This window comes from Panthera pardus, unplaced genomic scaffold (assembly GCF_024362965.1).
Source record: "Panthera pardus isolate Hobbes unplaced genomic scaffold, ASM2436296v1 HiC_scaffold_2, whole genome shotgun sequence".
NCBI classification, from domain to species: Eukaryota; Metazoa; Chordata; class Mammalia; order Carnivora; family Felidae; genus Panthera; species Panthera pardus.
In genome coordinates, this window is record NW_026526765.1 from 43,742,265 (window position 1) to 43,758,398 (window position 16,134).

The 16,134-nt window shown below is 47.0% G+C and overlaps 2 protein-coding genes across 2 annotated transcripts in view; one reads left to right on the top strand and one right to left on the bottom strand.

Annotated features, from left to right (window-relative positions):
* SLC36A1 (solute carrier family 36 member 1) overlaps nt 1–16,134 on the top strand; it is a 154,999-nt gene that overhangs the window by 72,519 nt on the left and 66,346 nt on the right. The window lies entirely within an intron of this gene.
* The window catches only part of FAT2 (FAT atypical cadherin 2), an 83,885-nt gene that overhangs the window by 18,740 nt on the left and 49,011 nt on the right, over nt 1–16,134 (bottom strand). The window contains exons 11-18 of the mRNA XM_019464471.2: nt 15,553–15,749; nt 13,009–13,162; nt 10,740–10,973; nt 7,896–8,279; nt 5,856–6,070; nt 4,445–4,582; nt 3,697–3,840; nt 1,363–1,560 (exon numbers count right to left, since the gene is read on the bottom strand). Of these exons, the coding sequence (XP_019320016.1) occupies nt 1,363–1,560; nt 3,697–3,840; nt 4,445–4,582; nt 5,856–6,070; nt 7,896–8,279; nt 10,740–10,973; nt 13,009–13,162; nt 15,553–15,749 (1,664 nt within the window). The remainder of the gene's footprint in view (nt 1–1,362; nt 1,561–3,696; nt 3,841–4,444; nt 4,583–5,855; nt 6,071–7,895; nt 8,280–10,739; nt 10,974–13,008; nt 13,163–15,552; nt 15,750–16,134) is intronic.

The following is a 16,134-nucleotide window of genomic DNA, read 5'->3' on the forward strand; positions in this document are numbered from 1 at the left end:
TCTAATCTATCACCAACTCCTGTTTATTTCCATGCAGAGCTTGTCCCTAATCTATCCACTCCCTGCGTCTTCATTATCAGCTCAAGGTTTCAGCACCATTGGCTCCAGCTGGGATTGGAAGTAGTAATAAAAGTAATACCAAGGCTTATAGTTAGGATTGGCTCTACTTTCTGGTTTGCCCGGGTCAGTCTGATTTTCACTAATTGATCCTGTTGTGGCTCAACGATCGCCAATGAATGTTTTTAGCGCCTCTCTCCCTCTCAAGAGCCTCACAGTTTGGACCTCACGTAGTACGGTCACCCAAGCTATGAGACCTCCATGACCCAGCCACCCCATGTCTTCAGCTTATTCCCATTATAGATCACCACGCCGACCACATTAGCTCCATCTGAGGCCACTTCAAGCGCTTGTTCCAGAGCTTGAACTCTTGGCTTGAGACTTTGGCTCATCTTGTTCCTGCCTGTGACACTTTCCTGCCCATTTTCACACAGCTCACTTCTCAGGTCCCAGCTCAAAGGTCCCCTCCTCGTGAGGGCAGCCATCCTCTGAATATGTCTCCCCTGTGCCCTGTGAGCCTCTCGTCACTTTCTTTCTTCATCTGTTTATTGTTTATCTCCGTGATTGGAATCAAAAGCCCATGAGGACCATCCCCTTCTTTCCGCCTGCTACATTACTAGCAGCAAGCATAGGGGCTGACACGTGATGGGTGCTCAATATTTGTTCAAAGACTCAGTGAATGACTGACTGGCTGGCTGGATGAATGGATGGATCCGTCATCCTGATCCCAGGGAAGAAGTTCACAGCACAATAGGATCCACTGTAACTTGAGATTTAAGAAAGGGATTTTGAGGGAATTAAATGAAGAAGAAACCTTTAACCACCATCTTGACCACTTTACTTTGGCTGTTCTCGGGCTGCCCTTTGCAACATCACCGTAATCCCCTTCACACGTATGTATGTTCTCCAGTTTGGACCCCACACCAATTTCTGTGAGGTTCAGAGAGCTGTTCTGGCTCAGGGAGTTAGAGCCAGAGTGAGGGTATGCTTCTGCCTGGAGGCAGTGTAGGAATTAAGAGCTTAGGCTCTAGGGTCAGAGTGTTTGGTCTGGAGCAACCCACCTCTGCCACTTATTAGCAGTATTGCTTTAAGCCAGTCGCTCAAGCTCCCTGTGCCTCAGTTGCTACATCTGTAAAGCCCATTGCGAGGATTTAATGCAATGAGACCCGTGGAGAACTTAACCCAGGGCCCAGCACCTAGTGCGAGCTCTGTACACTTCCCCCTAATAATAGGAGCACTGGCAGAGCTTTTGCCGGCACATTACTGTCCCCATGGTCACCACCAGTGGCCCAACACAGCTCTCACCTTGATCTGAAGCTGATACCACTCCTGGACTCTCTTTCTCAGGCCCATGGTGGTCACCAGCCATCCATCAGGGGTCACTCGGAAGGCAGAGCCATCATTCCCCTTGGTGATTCGGAATGAGTAGGGGGGGCCGTTCTCGGGGGAGTCTGGGTCACTCAGGATCAACTGCAGGACTTTGCTGCCAATGGGTGAGTTCTCCTGAGACAGAGAGTGACAGGAAATCAAAGAGCAAAATGAATTCCAGTCCTTCCTTTTGCATCTTTCTGGGTCCCCTCCTCTGGGCTGAGTCCTCAGCACTCTGGCTGCTCTCAGGCCATGCCTGGACCTCGAGCTGTCATTCATTCATTCATTCATTCGTTCTGCCAGCCTCTGAATTAGTTGTTGGCTCCGCCAATCTTGACCAAGAGCTTTCTGAGGGCGGTGCTGGGTCTTAGAAACAAAGCCCTTGGAGGCCAGAAGGGTCCCTAGAGTCCCCTTATCCTACAGAAGGTGACTTGTGCAAGTTCACACAGCTGGCGATTCACGTATATAAATTCGTAAGCGCCTGGGATCCACGTGGAAATTTTGTGATTCGTAGGGTCAACTGAACACTTATAAATGGTTTCCTGTTTAGAAGACCAATGGAACAGCCACTCAATGAGAACATTTAAAAACGAGTAGGAATTCAACTAAAAAATAGATTTCCTGGGTACTGTTCCAGTCTTTGCTCCATAACATGGGAATTCAGTATCTATTGAACACAGTGGTGGTTCACTGTCTTTTTGCAACAAAGTCCTATCTATGAACAGAAATCCGATGGACAGAAACTAATGGTTGCCTATCCAATAGACATTCCTTCCTTCCTTTCTTACAAAACCTGACTTTTGTTCAGGTGTGGGGTGGCCGTATCTCAGAAAAGTTGTGTCCTTATTAAGAAGAGATGGACTATGATTGGTCTAAGTCAGTTATAAAATCTGATTTCAAGTGCGTTTTTGGTTTAATGTTGATCATGTAATCTGATTCTGATCATTGGAGAAGTCAACCAGATGAGGGTTTTAAGAAGTTTTCTTCTTTGCTAAAAACAGAGTGGGGGGAAGTCCCCTTCTGTTTGCCTTTGAAGATGGTTAGACAAGGATGTGATGCTGGAGCTGCAGCAGCCATTTTGTAACCATGAGAAAGAAGGTGAGGGAATTCCAAAGAAGCCAGCTGAAAGCTGTGATACTGTTTTTCTGATGAAATAACCAATTCTGGAGTAGAACTTCCCACCATCATACCTTTTGTTACATGAAATAAATCTTTATTATTTAACAAGGTTTTAGTAAGATAATCTGTTATTGGCAGTCAAAGCATCCTACCTAATACTCATAATATACAAACAAGTGAATGACTCTGGCTGATACATAGCAGGGCCCATGATTCTGCCGTCTGATCCTCGTCCTCACCTCCCTCACCTCTTATGGTCACAATTCCCTAGGCCCTCTTCAAATCCCATTTGTAAACCATCAGTATGATGAAAATAGAATGAGATCTGGAAAATCTTCTGCATGTAAATCCCAGATTTGCCACATTCTAACAATGGCACATTTCTGCACCTCCATTTTAAAACCTGTAAAGTGGACAGAGTAGGCCTCCTTATCCTTGGTGATATGTTCTAACATCCCCAGTGGATGCCAAAAACCATGGATAGTAACCCCACCTTGTATATACTGGGATTTTTTTCTATACATACATACCTACGATAAAGTTTCATTTATAAATGAGGCACAATAAGAGATTAACAACAATAACTAATGATAAAATAGAAAATTATAACAATATACTCTAATAAAAGTTATGTGAGTGTGGTCTCTCTCTCTAAGTATCTGTATTCACCCTTCTTCTTGTGACCATGTGAGGATAGTAAGATGCCTACATGATGAAGTGACGTAAGATGAACGACATAAGCACACAGCCTGTGTGATGTACATTAAGCTACTACTGACCTTCTGATGATATGTCAGAAGGGGATCACCAGCTTCTGGACCGTGACTGACTAGGGGTCAGCCTGGCTGAAACCACAGAGAGCAAAACCACGAATAAGGGGGCGGGGGGCAGTGGTTACCGTACTACCTGTTTCATGCAGCTATGCAGGTCCCAAATGAGGTAATGGATGTGCAAGTGCCTAGCACATCGCCCGATTATTTGTTAATGCTGTGATTCATAGTCCCCTTTTGCAGGCTGTGTTGCCATTAGGGATATCAGTTGGCAAGGTCACAGCCCATGTTTGGATGAACTGATATCAGTGGTGAGCACCCTCCACTAGGAGGGAGATGAAGGGAGGAAGGCTTCAAGATGTCTTTGGAAGCTCAAGCGTACCTGGACGGAGGTGCTGTAGTTGAGCTGGAAGAACCTCGGTGGATTATCATTGACATCAACCACTTGGATAGCGATGTCTGTGTCCCCATGCAGTGGGGGCCGCCCACTGTCTGTGGCTCGGAGCCTCAGGGAATAGCTAGAAGTCTGTATAGCAAGATGCCGGTAGAGAGTTAGCAACAAGACCCCTCAGTTCTGCCCCATGACTCATCACTAATGTTTTCCCCAAAATAAGATGGAGACGCTCCGCTATGCCTGCCTCCATTGCCCGTACATACTATTTTAGGGTCCAGGTTTTGGAGACAGGAAGAAATAGGTTTGATTTCCAGTTGAACCATTTCCTAGCTGTGAGACATGGAGAAGGTGACTAAACATCTGTGAGATTATTGGGACCCACGCCCTAGGATTATTTTAAGGACCAAATGTATGTAAAGCACTTAGCAAAGTTCCTGGCACAGAGCAGGTGCTCAGTAAACAAGAATTTATTATTGATTTATTACTGTTGATTTATTATCTAATGGCTCCTTGTCAATAGTAAGAAGCTAGCCTGAGCTCCTCTAAGGGAGGTTAAGGGTCACTTAGTCCCTCTCCTACGTCTGGCCTCATAGGCCACAGAGACCACACAGAGAAAACAAGTGAGGGCAGGTCTGGAGAAGTCAGCATGGGGTGCTGACCACAGTTCTCTGGACCTGCACTGGGACCATACCTCTGCTCTGATGAGCTCGGGTCGGGCCCCTCCCACATGACTCACCTGTTCCCAATCCAGGGCCTTGGCCACCTGCAGCTCCCCCTTCTTGGGGTGGACGGTGAAGTGCCCGAGCTGGTTCCCTCCTACCAGGCTGTAAGTGATGGCACTATTTACAGGTCCGTCTTCATCAGTGGCTGACACCTGCAGCAGTGGGAGGGTAGTTGTGAATGGAGGTCAAGAGGGACCTGAGGGAATATTGGCCCCTGGGAGTGTAAAGGGAACAGATGAGTGTCCCCTCCAATGATTGCCATCAGAGTGGCAGTCCCTTGGGCCACAGTCATCCCTACCAAAGGAATCTCTTCATTTTATTTATTTATTTATTTATTTTTATTTTTTTAATTTTTTAATTTTTAATTTTTTTTTTAATTTTTTTAACGTTTATTTATTTTTGAGACAGAGAGAGACAGAGCATGAATGGGGGAGGGTCAGAGAGAGGGAGACACAGAATCCGAAACAGGCTCCAGGCTCTGAGCTGTCAGCACAGAGCCTGACGCGGGACTCGAACTCACGGACCGCGAGATCATGACCTGAGCTGAAGTCGGCCGCTTAACCGACTGAGCCGCCCAGGCGCCCATCTTCATTTTATATCGTAGGATAGATTTCAGCATGCCATGGTTCATTCATGTACTCATTCACTCATACCGACAGGATGCTAGGTCCGGAACTAGGAGGTGAGGGGCATGCCAAAATGAATATGCCCACCGGGAAGTTTAATGTCTAATGTTATGGGTCATTCTGATTTGAGGAAACGTGTGATCAGCTTTATGAGAGCACAGAGAACACGGCGGTAAATTCTACCTGGGGAGATTAGCAAAGCATTCATGAGTCCCAGAAGGATAAGAAGGGTTTCTGGGAGTGGAGCCAGCATTCCAGACATGAGCCCAGAATGTATGAAAGTGCAGAGGCTGTTTGGGGAAAGGCACATCTTCCTCGGTGGTTGGAGCATAGGATACATGTCAGAGAGTAGAAGGAGATAAGACCAGAAGGCAGAATAAGGAGAGGTCATGGTCAACTTTGAATATGGGCAGTTTGTTTTCACTCTATATAGTAGGGAGCAAGTACATGTTTGAATGCAAAGAAGTGTTATTTGGTGCCCCTCCCCCCCCCCCACACTGAGTCTCCACATCACACACTGTCCACCAGGTCCTTCCCAGACCTTGGCGCCTCTGGACAGAGACCCCCTCTAAGGCCTCTCCCATGCCCCGCTCTATCAATACATGATCTAGACCTTATCAAACATGGCCCTGAGACCCTCTGTCATGAGAAACAGTTTGGCCAAGTGGCTGCAAGTCAGAATCAAGTCTATAGTATACAAACTGATTAACTAACCCATGCTCATAGACATCTGGGGGAGGAGGCGATAAGAACCCACCCAAGTCCATGCCTCCCAAAGGGCAAAGCTGCAGATCCTTACTGTGAGCATGACATGACCCACGGCAGCGTTCTCCAAGACGCTTGTGGTGTACAGATCCTGGGGGAATCTGGGCCGGTGTTCGTTGACATCAGTGATGTTGACCACGATTGTAGTCATGTCACTGAGGGAGGAAGAGCCTTTCCGGCTGCACTCTACGGATAGGAAGAACTTGGGGCTTGTCTCAAAGTCCAGGCTCCTGTTGACATACAGGATCCCTGAAGAAACAAGAGATAATGGGAGCAATGAAGCACTTGGGGCCACAAAGGCAGAGGGCTGAGGGGTCTTGAGCTGAACCCCAAGAGAGGCAGCTCAACAGGGTTGGGAGAAACAGATCTCCTCCTTCCTGTCCTCCATCATCTCTTCCTTCCTCTCTTACATCACCATCTTTGTTTTCTATTTCCCCATTACCCTCCTTTCCTCTTCCCTTTCATCTCCTCTCACTTCCCTTATTGTCATTCTCAGCAGCACTGTTTCCCTCATTTATTTTTGTAATATTTCACTGAAATTTCACTTAAATCTGTAATACTGAATCTCTCTCATGTAGCTCTGTAATAACTCTGTAGAGCAGGAAGAACTTGTGGTTCCCATTTTCTAGGTGAGCCAACTGATGCCCTCGAGGTAAATGAGCTGCCCAAGTTCGCCCGGCTAATAAATGACAGAACTTAGTTTTCAAAGACTTTTATAATACTCCAAGTTGCTCAACGAACGGCTAGGATGTAGATTTATTTCTCTGACAGTTGGAAAAGAAGAAGGATGTATCCAGCTGTTCCTGGATAACCAAATATTTAATGGTAGAAAAATCTTCTTTATAAAGAATTCTAGTTAGTAAATGAATGAGGAATGATAAGATTAGAAGGCTGCCCCTTTTATGCCCCTAATGAAATAATATATCTAGGAAATAATCATCAACGTTTGCTAAAACCATTAGAAGGATCCATCTATAATGGATGGGTCAGGTTCACAACATGAAAGCTCATTGTCAGTCTTAACCTCAGAAAAAACCCATCAGTTATCATATGCCTCCCACCATAGTGCAAAGTACAGCACAGCCTCATCTCTGAAGCACTGTTGCCACAAAATTGAGCTTGAACCTGATCAAGGTCTTTCATTCAAATGTGATTTATAAGGAATATGAGGGCTAGAGAGATATATGACATCATAAAGATACAGCTACTAGTCAATCCAAAATAGAAAAGTTCTGCCTGACACTGACCCACGTTTCATTAGTTAGACCACATGGCAAATAAAGAAGGAGAGGAAAATGTTAGAGATTAAAATAACTAACCAAATGCAATATGTGTGCATGGGGGTGGTGGTAAAGGGTAAAGATGAAATCAGACTGGCCTATGTTGACAATTACTGAAGCTAGGTGATGGGAACATGGGGTTCATTACGCTGTTCTATTTTTTTATATAGTACAGCCATTAAAAAATACTGCTCAATGACAAGGCAGCTGCTTTAGGAGGTAGAGAGTATCATTGCGGGGGTGCTGTGGAAAGGGATCTGACCTGGGCAGCCTCTGAGGCCCCTCCACGAGGTTCTGTGCGTCTGACTTAGACTTTTCTGCGGCCAGGAGGAAAGAAGAGACTGTTCCCCAGTTCTCTCTTCATAAGAATAAGGGGAGAGGGGGTAGTGCTGGGATATTTGGGGAGGGCTAGAGGTGGGAAGCAGGTGGCCCTGCCCTGGGCTGCTTATGCCCCAGATTCCAGCAAGTGCTTCATGCCTCTGCAGCCGAAGACAGAGAGTGGCCTCAGCCTCCAGAAGGTGGCCCTGAGCTGGGAGCATGAAGCTACAAACTGGGAGAAGACTGGGTCGCCAAGGGTCCTGGGTGGGGATGCGGAGGAATAAAGGGGGTCCCCAGATAGGCTGGCCCCAGGGTAAAGGAAAGAACATGGGACCTGGAGAGATGCACAGAGCCAAAGGAGTTCTGCCCTGGGAGGGTCTGCAGGGGGCACCCCCCATATGTGAAGCCAGTGCTCCCCAAGACCCTGTGTGTGTAAGTGCATGTAGGGGATGAGGCTGCCTCAGGTGCTGGCTCACCTGTGCGGGCATCCAGGCGGAACCTCCCCTGCTCGTTCCCACTGACCACACGGTAGCCGGTCTTCTCCGCGCCGGGGCGAGTGAGGGTGGCCAGCCGCAGCACCTCCGTGCCAAGCTGGGCGTCCTCGGGCACCTGCACGCTGTGCTCAGTGCTCAGGAACACAGGCAGGTAATCATCGAGGCCTACCACTGATACGGTGACTGTGCCCAGTGTGGACAGCGGTATCGGGGATCCCAGGTCAGAGGCACGGACGGTGAGCTCCAGTGCTTCCTGTGGCTTGACCCGTAGCGGCTTCTCCAGCCGAATCACACCCGTGGTGGCCTCGATGGAAAAATGGCCTTCGGCAGAGTCCGTCAGAGAGTAAACCACTTGGGCATTGGCACCTGTTGGGGAGACCAAGGGCATGGTTCCTTCTGGCCCTGCTTGCAGTGAAATTTCTAGCCACAGGAGGGCCTGGAGAGGAGGGTCCCCATAAGGGCTAACCTGCTCAGGCTGTGTTAAGAGTGAGAACCTCTCTATTGGGGCACCTGGGTGGCTCAATTGGTTAAGCAGACGTCTGACTTCAGCTCGGGTCATGATCTCGTGGTTCACGAATTCGAGCCCTGCATCAGGGCTGTGTGCTGACAGCTCAGAGCCTGGGGCCTGCTTTTGATTCTGTGTCTCCCTCATTCTCTCTGTCCCTCCCCCACTCATGCTCTGTCTCTCTGTCTCTGTCTCTGTCTCTCTCTCAAAAATAAATAGAAACATTTTAAAAAATAAAAAAAAAAAAAGAGTGAGAACTTCTCTGTAGGGGATTCTTCACCAGGGGCTTCAAGTCCTCATAGAAAGGTTCTGGAGGGTAGGACATCTGCAAACCCATGAAATTATCTGAAAATGTTTATGTGGGGTTAGAGTCTAACATCAGCTCATAAAGTGAAAATTGTACAAGGTCAAAACCATCTATGTTGAGTTGCTCGGTTGTGATAGAACAATTCCGTATCTTGGTTATGGTGGTGGTTACATGAAACTGTATGTGGAATGATATGGAATAGAACCATACACACAAAAACGTGTGCTCACATGCACACATTCAAATGAGTGCATATAGAAACTGGTAAAATCTGAATAAGGAGTAAAGTCCAGTTACCAGTAATGTCCCAGTCCCAATTTCCTGCTACAGCTAAAATGCCACCACTGGGGGAAGCTGGGGGAACCGTGCAGGGACCTCCCAGTACTATTTTTGCAGCTTCCTAGGTGTCTATAATTATGTCAGAATAAAACACTAAGGAGACACACATCTCCATGGGTATGGAAAGTTCTTAGTAAATCAAAACACACAGTGTTTCTCCAGCTTTGGCTCCGATTCTGTTATTTTCTTTGGTTGTGTACTAGCTGAAGCAGTTGGCTTGTGTAGGGGCTGATGTGCAGGAAGAAGAGCGAAGGCTCAGCTACAAGATCCTCACCCAATGGGAGGAGTGCATCCCTGAGCCTGAGGGTCTCACATCTCACACACATATGGGGACACACACGCTTTCGGTTGAATGACGGCAGAAACTGCCTATTAGAGTAGTTGGATTTACACAAATTAAATGTGCGTGCCATGGAACTCCCCCATATATACATTTTTCTAGAGAGAGGGAGCTTCTGGTCAGGCCACGTTTGGAATATCTGGGTGGAATATTTGGATTAGAATAATAACAGTTTTGAAGGGTTAATGGTAAACTGGTATAACGCCACGGGATGTGTCCTAGAAAGAAGGCATGATCGGAAGCATGTAATTGAAGGAACTAGGTCTCCTTCATCCAGGAAGGAAAGCTTGGGGCTGGAGCAGGTAATCACCACCTCCCGGCCTCAGAAAGGCTGTCGTGGCGAGGGTCTAGATCTGTGTGGCTACAGAAGGCAGGACCAGGAACGACAGGTGTCAACTCAAAATAGGTAGCACTTGATAATTATCTGAGGTACCATGGAAGGTCAGTAGGTAGCTGCTAGGAAGTAGGGAGGTACCTTGAAAGTCAGGCGAGTAGTTGCCTAGGAAGTAGGGAGCTTCCTGTCCCAGGAAGTGTCCAAGTACTAGGTAATTGAGCACTGTGTAGGGCCTGGTAGCCATTAGATGACTTTGCTCTATTTGCCCTCTCTTGAACTCCTAGATCCCCTTAAAATCTTCCATCTCCTTCAATGCCTGTCTAAAACTTAAGAAAATTGGGCATATGCACTGTGTGTATACATATATATATATATATGTGTATATATACATATATACATACACACACACACACACACACACACACTACTTTATGATGGCAGAAGTTATAATTGGTACAATATGGAACAAATACTCATGCATGAATCAAACTTGCCTTGTAAATTAAAAAAAAAAGAATTAACCTTAATGCAAATAATGTCATTAAAGTTAAGATGTAAAATATTGAAAATGATTTCACTTTATCATATAGAAAATTGATCAAAGAATTTAATAGGCTTAATAGAGTTTGTGCCCCAAATTCCTTTTTTGTGGCAAATTCGTTGGAGTTGAATAATTCCGATTCGTGTATTTCAGATTAGATGTTTGTATTTAAAGTGTCCTTGAGGTTAAATGGCAGCATTGAAAGGGCTCAGGTCTAAGTGCCAGTGACAAACAATGAGGCTGAAATGCCCTGTACTGGCCTCAAAACATTGCCAAAATCTTTTGTCACATAGCACTTAGGTTTGCGGTGTTGTGGACATTTTCCTCTTGTAAGTGTTCGCAGACTCAGCAAGGAGGCAGAGTCCTTGCTAGGCCCCAGAGCAACACACAGAGAGCCAAACCCTCATCCCATCCCAGGTGACCCCATGAGCAAAGAGCCTCCAATCATTCTCCTCCTCACCTTGGTCGGGATCCCGGGCCAATACCACAGCCACGGGGGTCTTCACCGTGGTGTTGTCGAAGACAGCCACAGCACAGTGGCTGGGGAAGAAACGGGGGGCATTGTCATTCACATCCTCCACGTAGAGGGTCACATCTGCCTGGCACGACTGGCCGCCTCCATCTGTTGCCTTGGCAACAAGGCTGTACGTATCCTTCTTCTCTCGGTCTAGGGCTGTAAGGGTGGTCAGCTCCCCTGGCCAGAGAAACGACAGCCAGTGAGTTTTCTCTGGGGGACATGCCTCCCGCACATGCCTTCTAGGTATCTACGCAAGGCAACCACAGGGACATAGAGTTTTGTCACTCTGTGACAAAAAGGGGTCAGAAAAGGGAGTATATACAGTTAGGAAAGAAGCTCAGCCCCACACCTGCCTGCTTCCCTAATTCTCCCAAACACATCACCAATTTCAGATTCTCACCAATGAGCTACAAAGAGGCACAACATTTTTAAAGGGCGACTAGACAATTTCTAACAACACATAAAATGTGTTTATCCTTTGGCGCGCCTGGGTGGCTCAGCCAGTAAAGCGTCCGACTTCGGCTCAGGTCATGATCTCACAGATCTCACAGATGGTGAGTTCAAGCCCCCTCGGTGCTGACAGCTCAGAGCCTGGAGCCTGCTTCAGATTCTGTGTCTCCCCCTCTCTCTGCCCCTTTCCCTGCTCGTGCTGTTTCTGTCTCTCAAAAATAAAATAAACATTAAAAAAAAAAGTATCCTTTGGCCCACGATTTCACATCTAAGAATATATCCTATGGAATAATCAACCCAAGGATAAAAATGTATGTATAAAGATATTCTCTGTAGCACTGTTTATAATAGCAACATACTGAAAATACCCTGTATGTCTTTCAAAAAGGGACTGGTTAGATATATTATGAATTAGCCATACAGTAAAATACTGTGCGACCCAAAAGGAATTATGATAGAGTTTTATGTAATGCCTTGTTAATACCTCCAAGATGTTGCTATGTGAAAAAAAGCAAGTCACAAAATAGTATTCTAGAGTGCTTCTCTTTGGGGAGGGGCTGATTATTATACAGACTTTCCAGTTTCTGCATAATACACGCCCACGGTGTTTGGATTTTTGTACAATGAGCATGTATTATTTCCATATTTAGAAAAAACCACCCCGTTTTTTTAAGACCCCACCAATCATCCTGCAGCTGAACAAACAGCCCCAGAGAGAGATTAGGTAACCTGCCTGGGGTGACTCAGCACGCCCATGCTGGAATGAGAAAGGACAAGGTTGTCTCCTATTTATCCAGACAGCTTCCTGGGACACCACTCTCACCTGCCACCTCCCTGCTCAGGAATCTCCAAGCCATCCTTTGAGCTCTTGGTTTCAAGCCAAGTGTCAGCAGCTGGCCGTCTGTGGCCTGGGCCTTCTGTGCTGCCCATGCCCACACCTTCCCCCATCGCAGCTGGATGGGGATCCCACTGTGCGGCTGTTTTTCCAAAGGAAGCAGACCCCATCCTGTCTTCTCCATCAGACTCTCACAGCCCATCCTCTCCCAGGCATTGGTGGTCTACCCTGCAGGGCTCTCTGCTTCCAGCTCTGGGCTTTGTCCTCTAATAATAATGACAATGTCAACTGCATCCACTGAACTCGTACTACGTGCCTGACCTGGGCTAGGCTTCTATAGACTTTCTCTCTTGGGATTTTCTACAATAATATTTTGAGGTCTGCAACATACACGTCTTGAGATCATGTCCTTGACCATGAAGCTCACCTGCCTAAATCCTCTGATGGCTCTAAAGGTGGAGTTTGTGCCCCCCCCCACCCCTACCCTTGGCCTATCTCCTCCCCTCTGTGCACTAGTTTCTGGCCTTGCATCAGGACCTCAGATGAATGTGCTCTCTCCTAAAACAAGGTCCTTGTCTAAATTCTCCTTGAGTGTCCATCCCTACTACTCCCTTAACTCTGCCCCCAGGGCTCTCTCCCTGCTCCCGTCAAACCTTCCCTTAGCATCTTGCGTTTTTTCGTAACTCGGCACGTTCAAACCACTGATCTGATGACTGCTTTTCCCATAAGACCCAGAGCCCGTCCGTCTATTGATTATGTCCCGCCATCTAGTGCAATACTTGGCACATAGTACCAATATGTTTGCTGAGTGAATGGATGGATGGACAAGTGAATTCTTGCTTCTTCTCCAAGGAGCCTAGCACGGCACTTGTCACTGGTATTCACTAAGTAAGTTCTTGGCTGGATCCCGCAGCTCAGGAAACCCACCTGTGTGAGGATCCAGCTTAAATTCATCTGCTCCAGGACCATGCAGAGAATATGTGATCTGAGCATTGGTTTCGGAGTCCAAGTCTGTTGCAGAGACTTTCAAAATGAAGTGTCCTGGAGATATATCTTCACTGACTTTGCCAGTATAGAGAAGCTGGAGATGGAACACAAAGAGGAAGATTGTGGGAGATACACCTGACTGAGAGAGAGGCAGAATGACAGAGAGGGAGAGAGAAGCAGAGAGAGAGAGGTCAGAGAGCAAGATGGGGAGAGGGGAAGAGAGGGAAGCAGGGCGTGGTTAAAACAGAATAAGGTGAAACTGCAAGGAAAACGGAGATTGCAGACAAGGAGCAGGATGGCAAGAGGACTAGTCAGAAAAGAAAGAGCATGAATGGGGAACGAGAGAGAAGATCCACCATCAAAAGCCCACACTCAGAGCTAGAAGGACCTGCTCCCACCTACTCCACACGGGTCCTTTGAGGCTTCTGGAGGAGGTTGGTGAGATGAGCCTGATGTGAGGCATTCTGGAAGGTGTCAGGTCAAGCCACTCCCTCCAGGCCAGGCATCCTGGTCTCTGTGGTGAGGCCATGCTGTCAGGCTCACCTGCCTACACCCCAAGACAGACCCTTGGCTGTTTGAGTCAGGTCTGGACCCTGAGAGCCCCCAGGGCCTGCCCCCATCCTCCCTTCACTGCAGGTACCTTCATAGCAGGGGATATGGCACAGGGGAGAGGCTGGAGCTCTCCAGAAGCCCAATGTTCCTCTACCTGCTGGCTCTGGGCACAGGTTCCAAGCAAACTGGTTTCCCCCACTGCAGTGTGTGGGTGAGCGTGAGACCCTGCTCTGGGTGGAGGCTTTGGGCCTGAGTGGGCTGTATAGAGATGGCCACCCAGACCTCTTTTCTCTGACTCTAGTGATGCAGTTGACCACCTCTGGGAAGGCCAGGGCGAGCTTGGTCCTGGCCTCTCCCAGCATGGGGAGGATGCAGGCTGGTTGCAAGGATAGTTAAGGGGAAAGAGGAAGAAAGTATGGCCACCATCCTCCCCAAGAAAGGCTGCCCTTCTGAGACCCAAAAGGTGGTCATCTTGGATCCCACAAAGGCATTTTCCATTTCCATTTCCATTTCCAACCTGATAATATAGGTTGTCTTTTTCTACTATGATTTTCTGTAGTTGGTGTGTAGAAGACAGAGGAAGAAAAGGTGATGGGATATATGTATTTTTTGTGTTATGAGGTATGTGTTGCATCAATGTGTGCAAATAAGTGAAGTGCATATATATATGCAATGCACATGTAAGTATGTTTGTGTGAGTTATATATGTGTATTTCCATGTCTGGATGGGTATACAGATGGATGAATGTTGTGTGTATGCAGGTATATGCTTATGTATCTGTGTGCATATAAGTATGGGTATTTGCATGTATACGTAGAGTTGTAGACGATCCTTTGTGTGTGTGTACATGAGTGAGTATGTGTAAGTTTGTATTTATGTGTATATACTGAATGGCTGGATTTTATGTAAATTTGAATTACTGTAACTTGAAACGTTATAACAGTAAAATGTTAATAGTTTAATTCTATCTGAAAACTTTGAGGCAATGCAAATCACCAAAGTTAAGAATTATTTACTGTATTTTAAAAAATATGTTTAGGGGCACTTGGGTGGCTCAGTCGGTTGAGCGTCCGACTCCGGCTCAGGTCATGATCTCACAGTCCGTGGGTTCGAGCCCCGCGTCGGGCTCTGTGCTGACAGCTCGGAGCCGGGAGCCTGCTTCAGATTCTGTGTCTCCTTCTCTCTCTCTGCCCCTCCCCCTCTTGTGCTTTGTCTCTTTCTGTCTCCCAAAAATAAAGAAATGTAAAAAATATGTTTCAACACAAAGCTACGTGGCAATGATTACTCGCTTAGGTCCTCTAAGAACACAGTTCTCTTCCCAACATACACACACGTGCACATACACACACACCACCACCACCACCACGATTCAACGTTTGTTTTCAAGAGTAATTTAGGGTTTAATTAAGTGAAGTCCTCAGCAAAAATGCAACTGCCCTGCTTGCATGTTTGTGTATACTTACAACCTCGAGGAAGGCATCTAAGGTCTGTATTATCCATGTAGGTGTGGGGATATGTATATATGGGCATGAAAGCAGTGCGGGGTGTCTCTGGGGGCAGGTCTCTTTGGATGTAATGAGCCAAGCTAACAAGCTGAGTGGAAGAGGGGTTTCCCCCCTGGGCACAGCAGATTGTGCTTGGAGAATAAAGAAGTTACTTTACTTCTGGATGTATTTTGCAGGGAAGTAGACCTTTGTAGGGAGTATAGGGGGAAAGGTATGGACCAGGGGTTCTAAAGAACTTGGTGACATTCCTATGGCAGCAGTCGAAGGAAGGAATTGCCTAGAATGAACCCTGCCTAGGGCACTAGTCTGAGGCCAGCTGGGGAGAAGCAAGAGCTGGTCAGTGATGCCAGCCTCAGAGATAGTCCCCCGAGTCCTTCTCCTTCCTCTTCTGCCTCCACTGCCACCTCACCCTTACCCGGCCCTTACCTGTGAGCACTGTGGGCTGTTATCATTGATGTCCAGAACAAAGATCTCCACGAGGACCGAAGCCTGGAACTTGCCGTCGGAAGCTGTGATTCTGAGCAAGTACTTGGCTGTGTGCTCACGGTCCAGGGTCTTCCTCGAAAAAATCCTCCACTCATCTCCAACTTGGCTGATGCCAAACTGGCCCAGGGGGTCTCCCTCTAAAAAGATGGAACAGAGCTTCCAGGAGCTGAGGAAAAGGAATAAACCAGGCTTTGTGCCATAGGTGGCTGCCCATGTGACACTTTTTCCAGGATTTCTAGGAAAGACAAAATTTTCCTCCCTGAATAAGGGGCCCATATTTCTATTGAGTCAGTTATTTGGTTCTGGCTTCAAAGGCCTCCTATGAAATGGAATTATCACCGTGAGAAGCACCACTCTAAAATATGTGGCTGAGGGGCAAATTTCCTATTTCTTGTGCTTTAGAAGGCATTGTGGGGAAGTTAAAGGGAAGTAAATTTCAATTCTATACAAGAAATAAAGAAACACCATTTTGGGGCACCTGGGTGGCTTAGTCGGTTAAGCATCTGACTTCAGCTCAGGTCA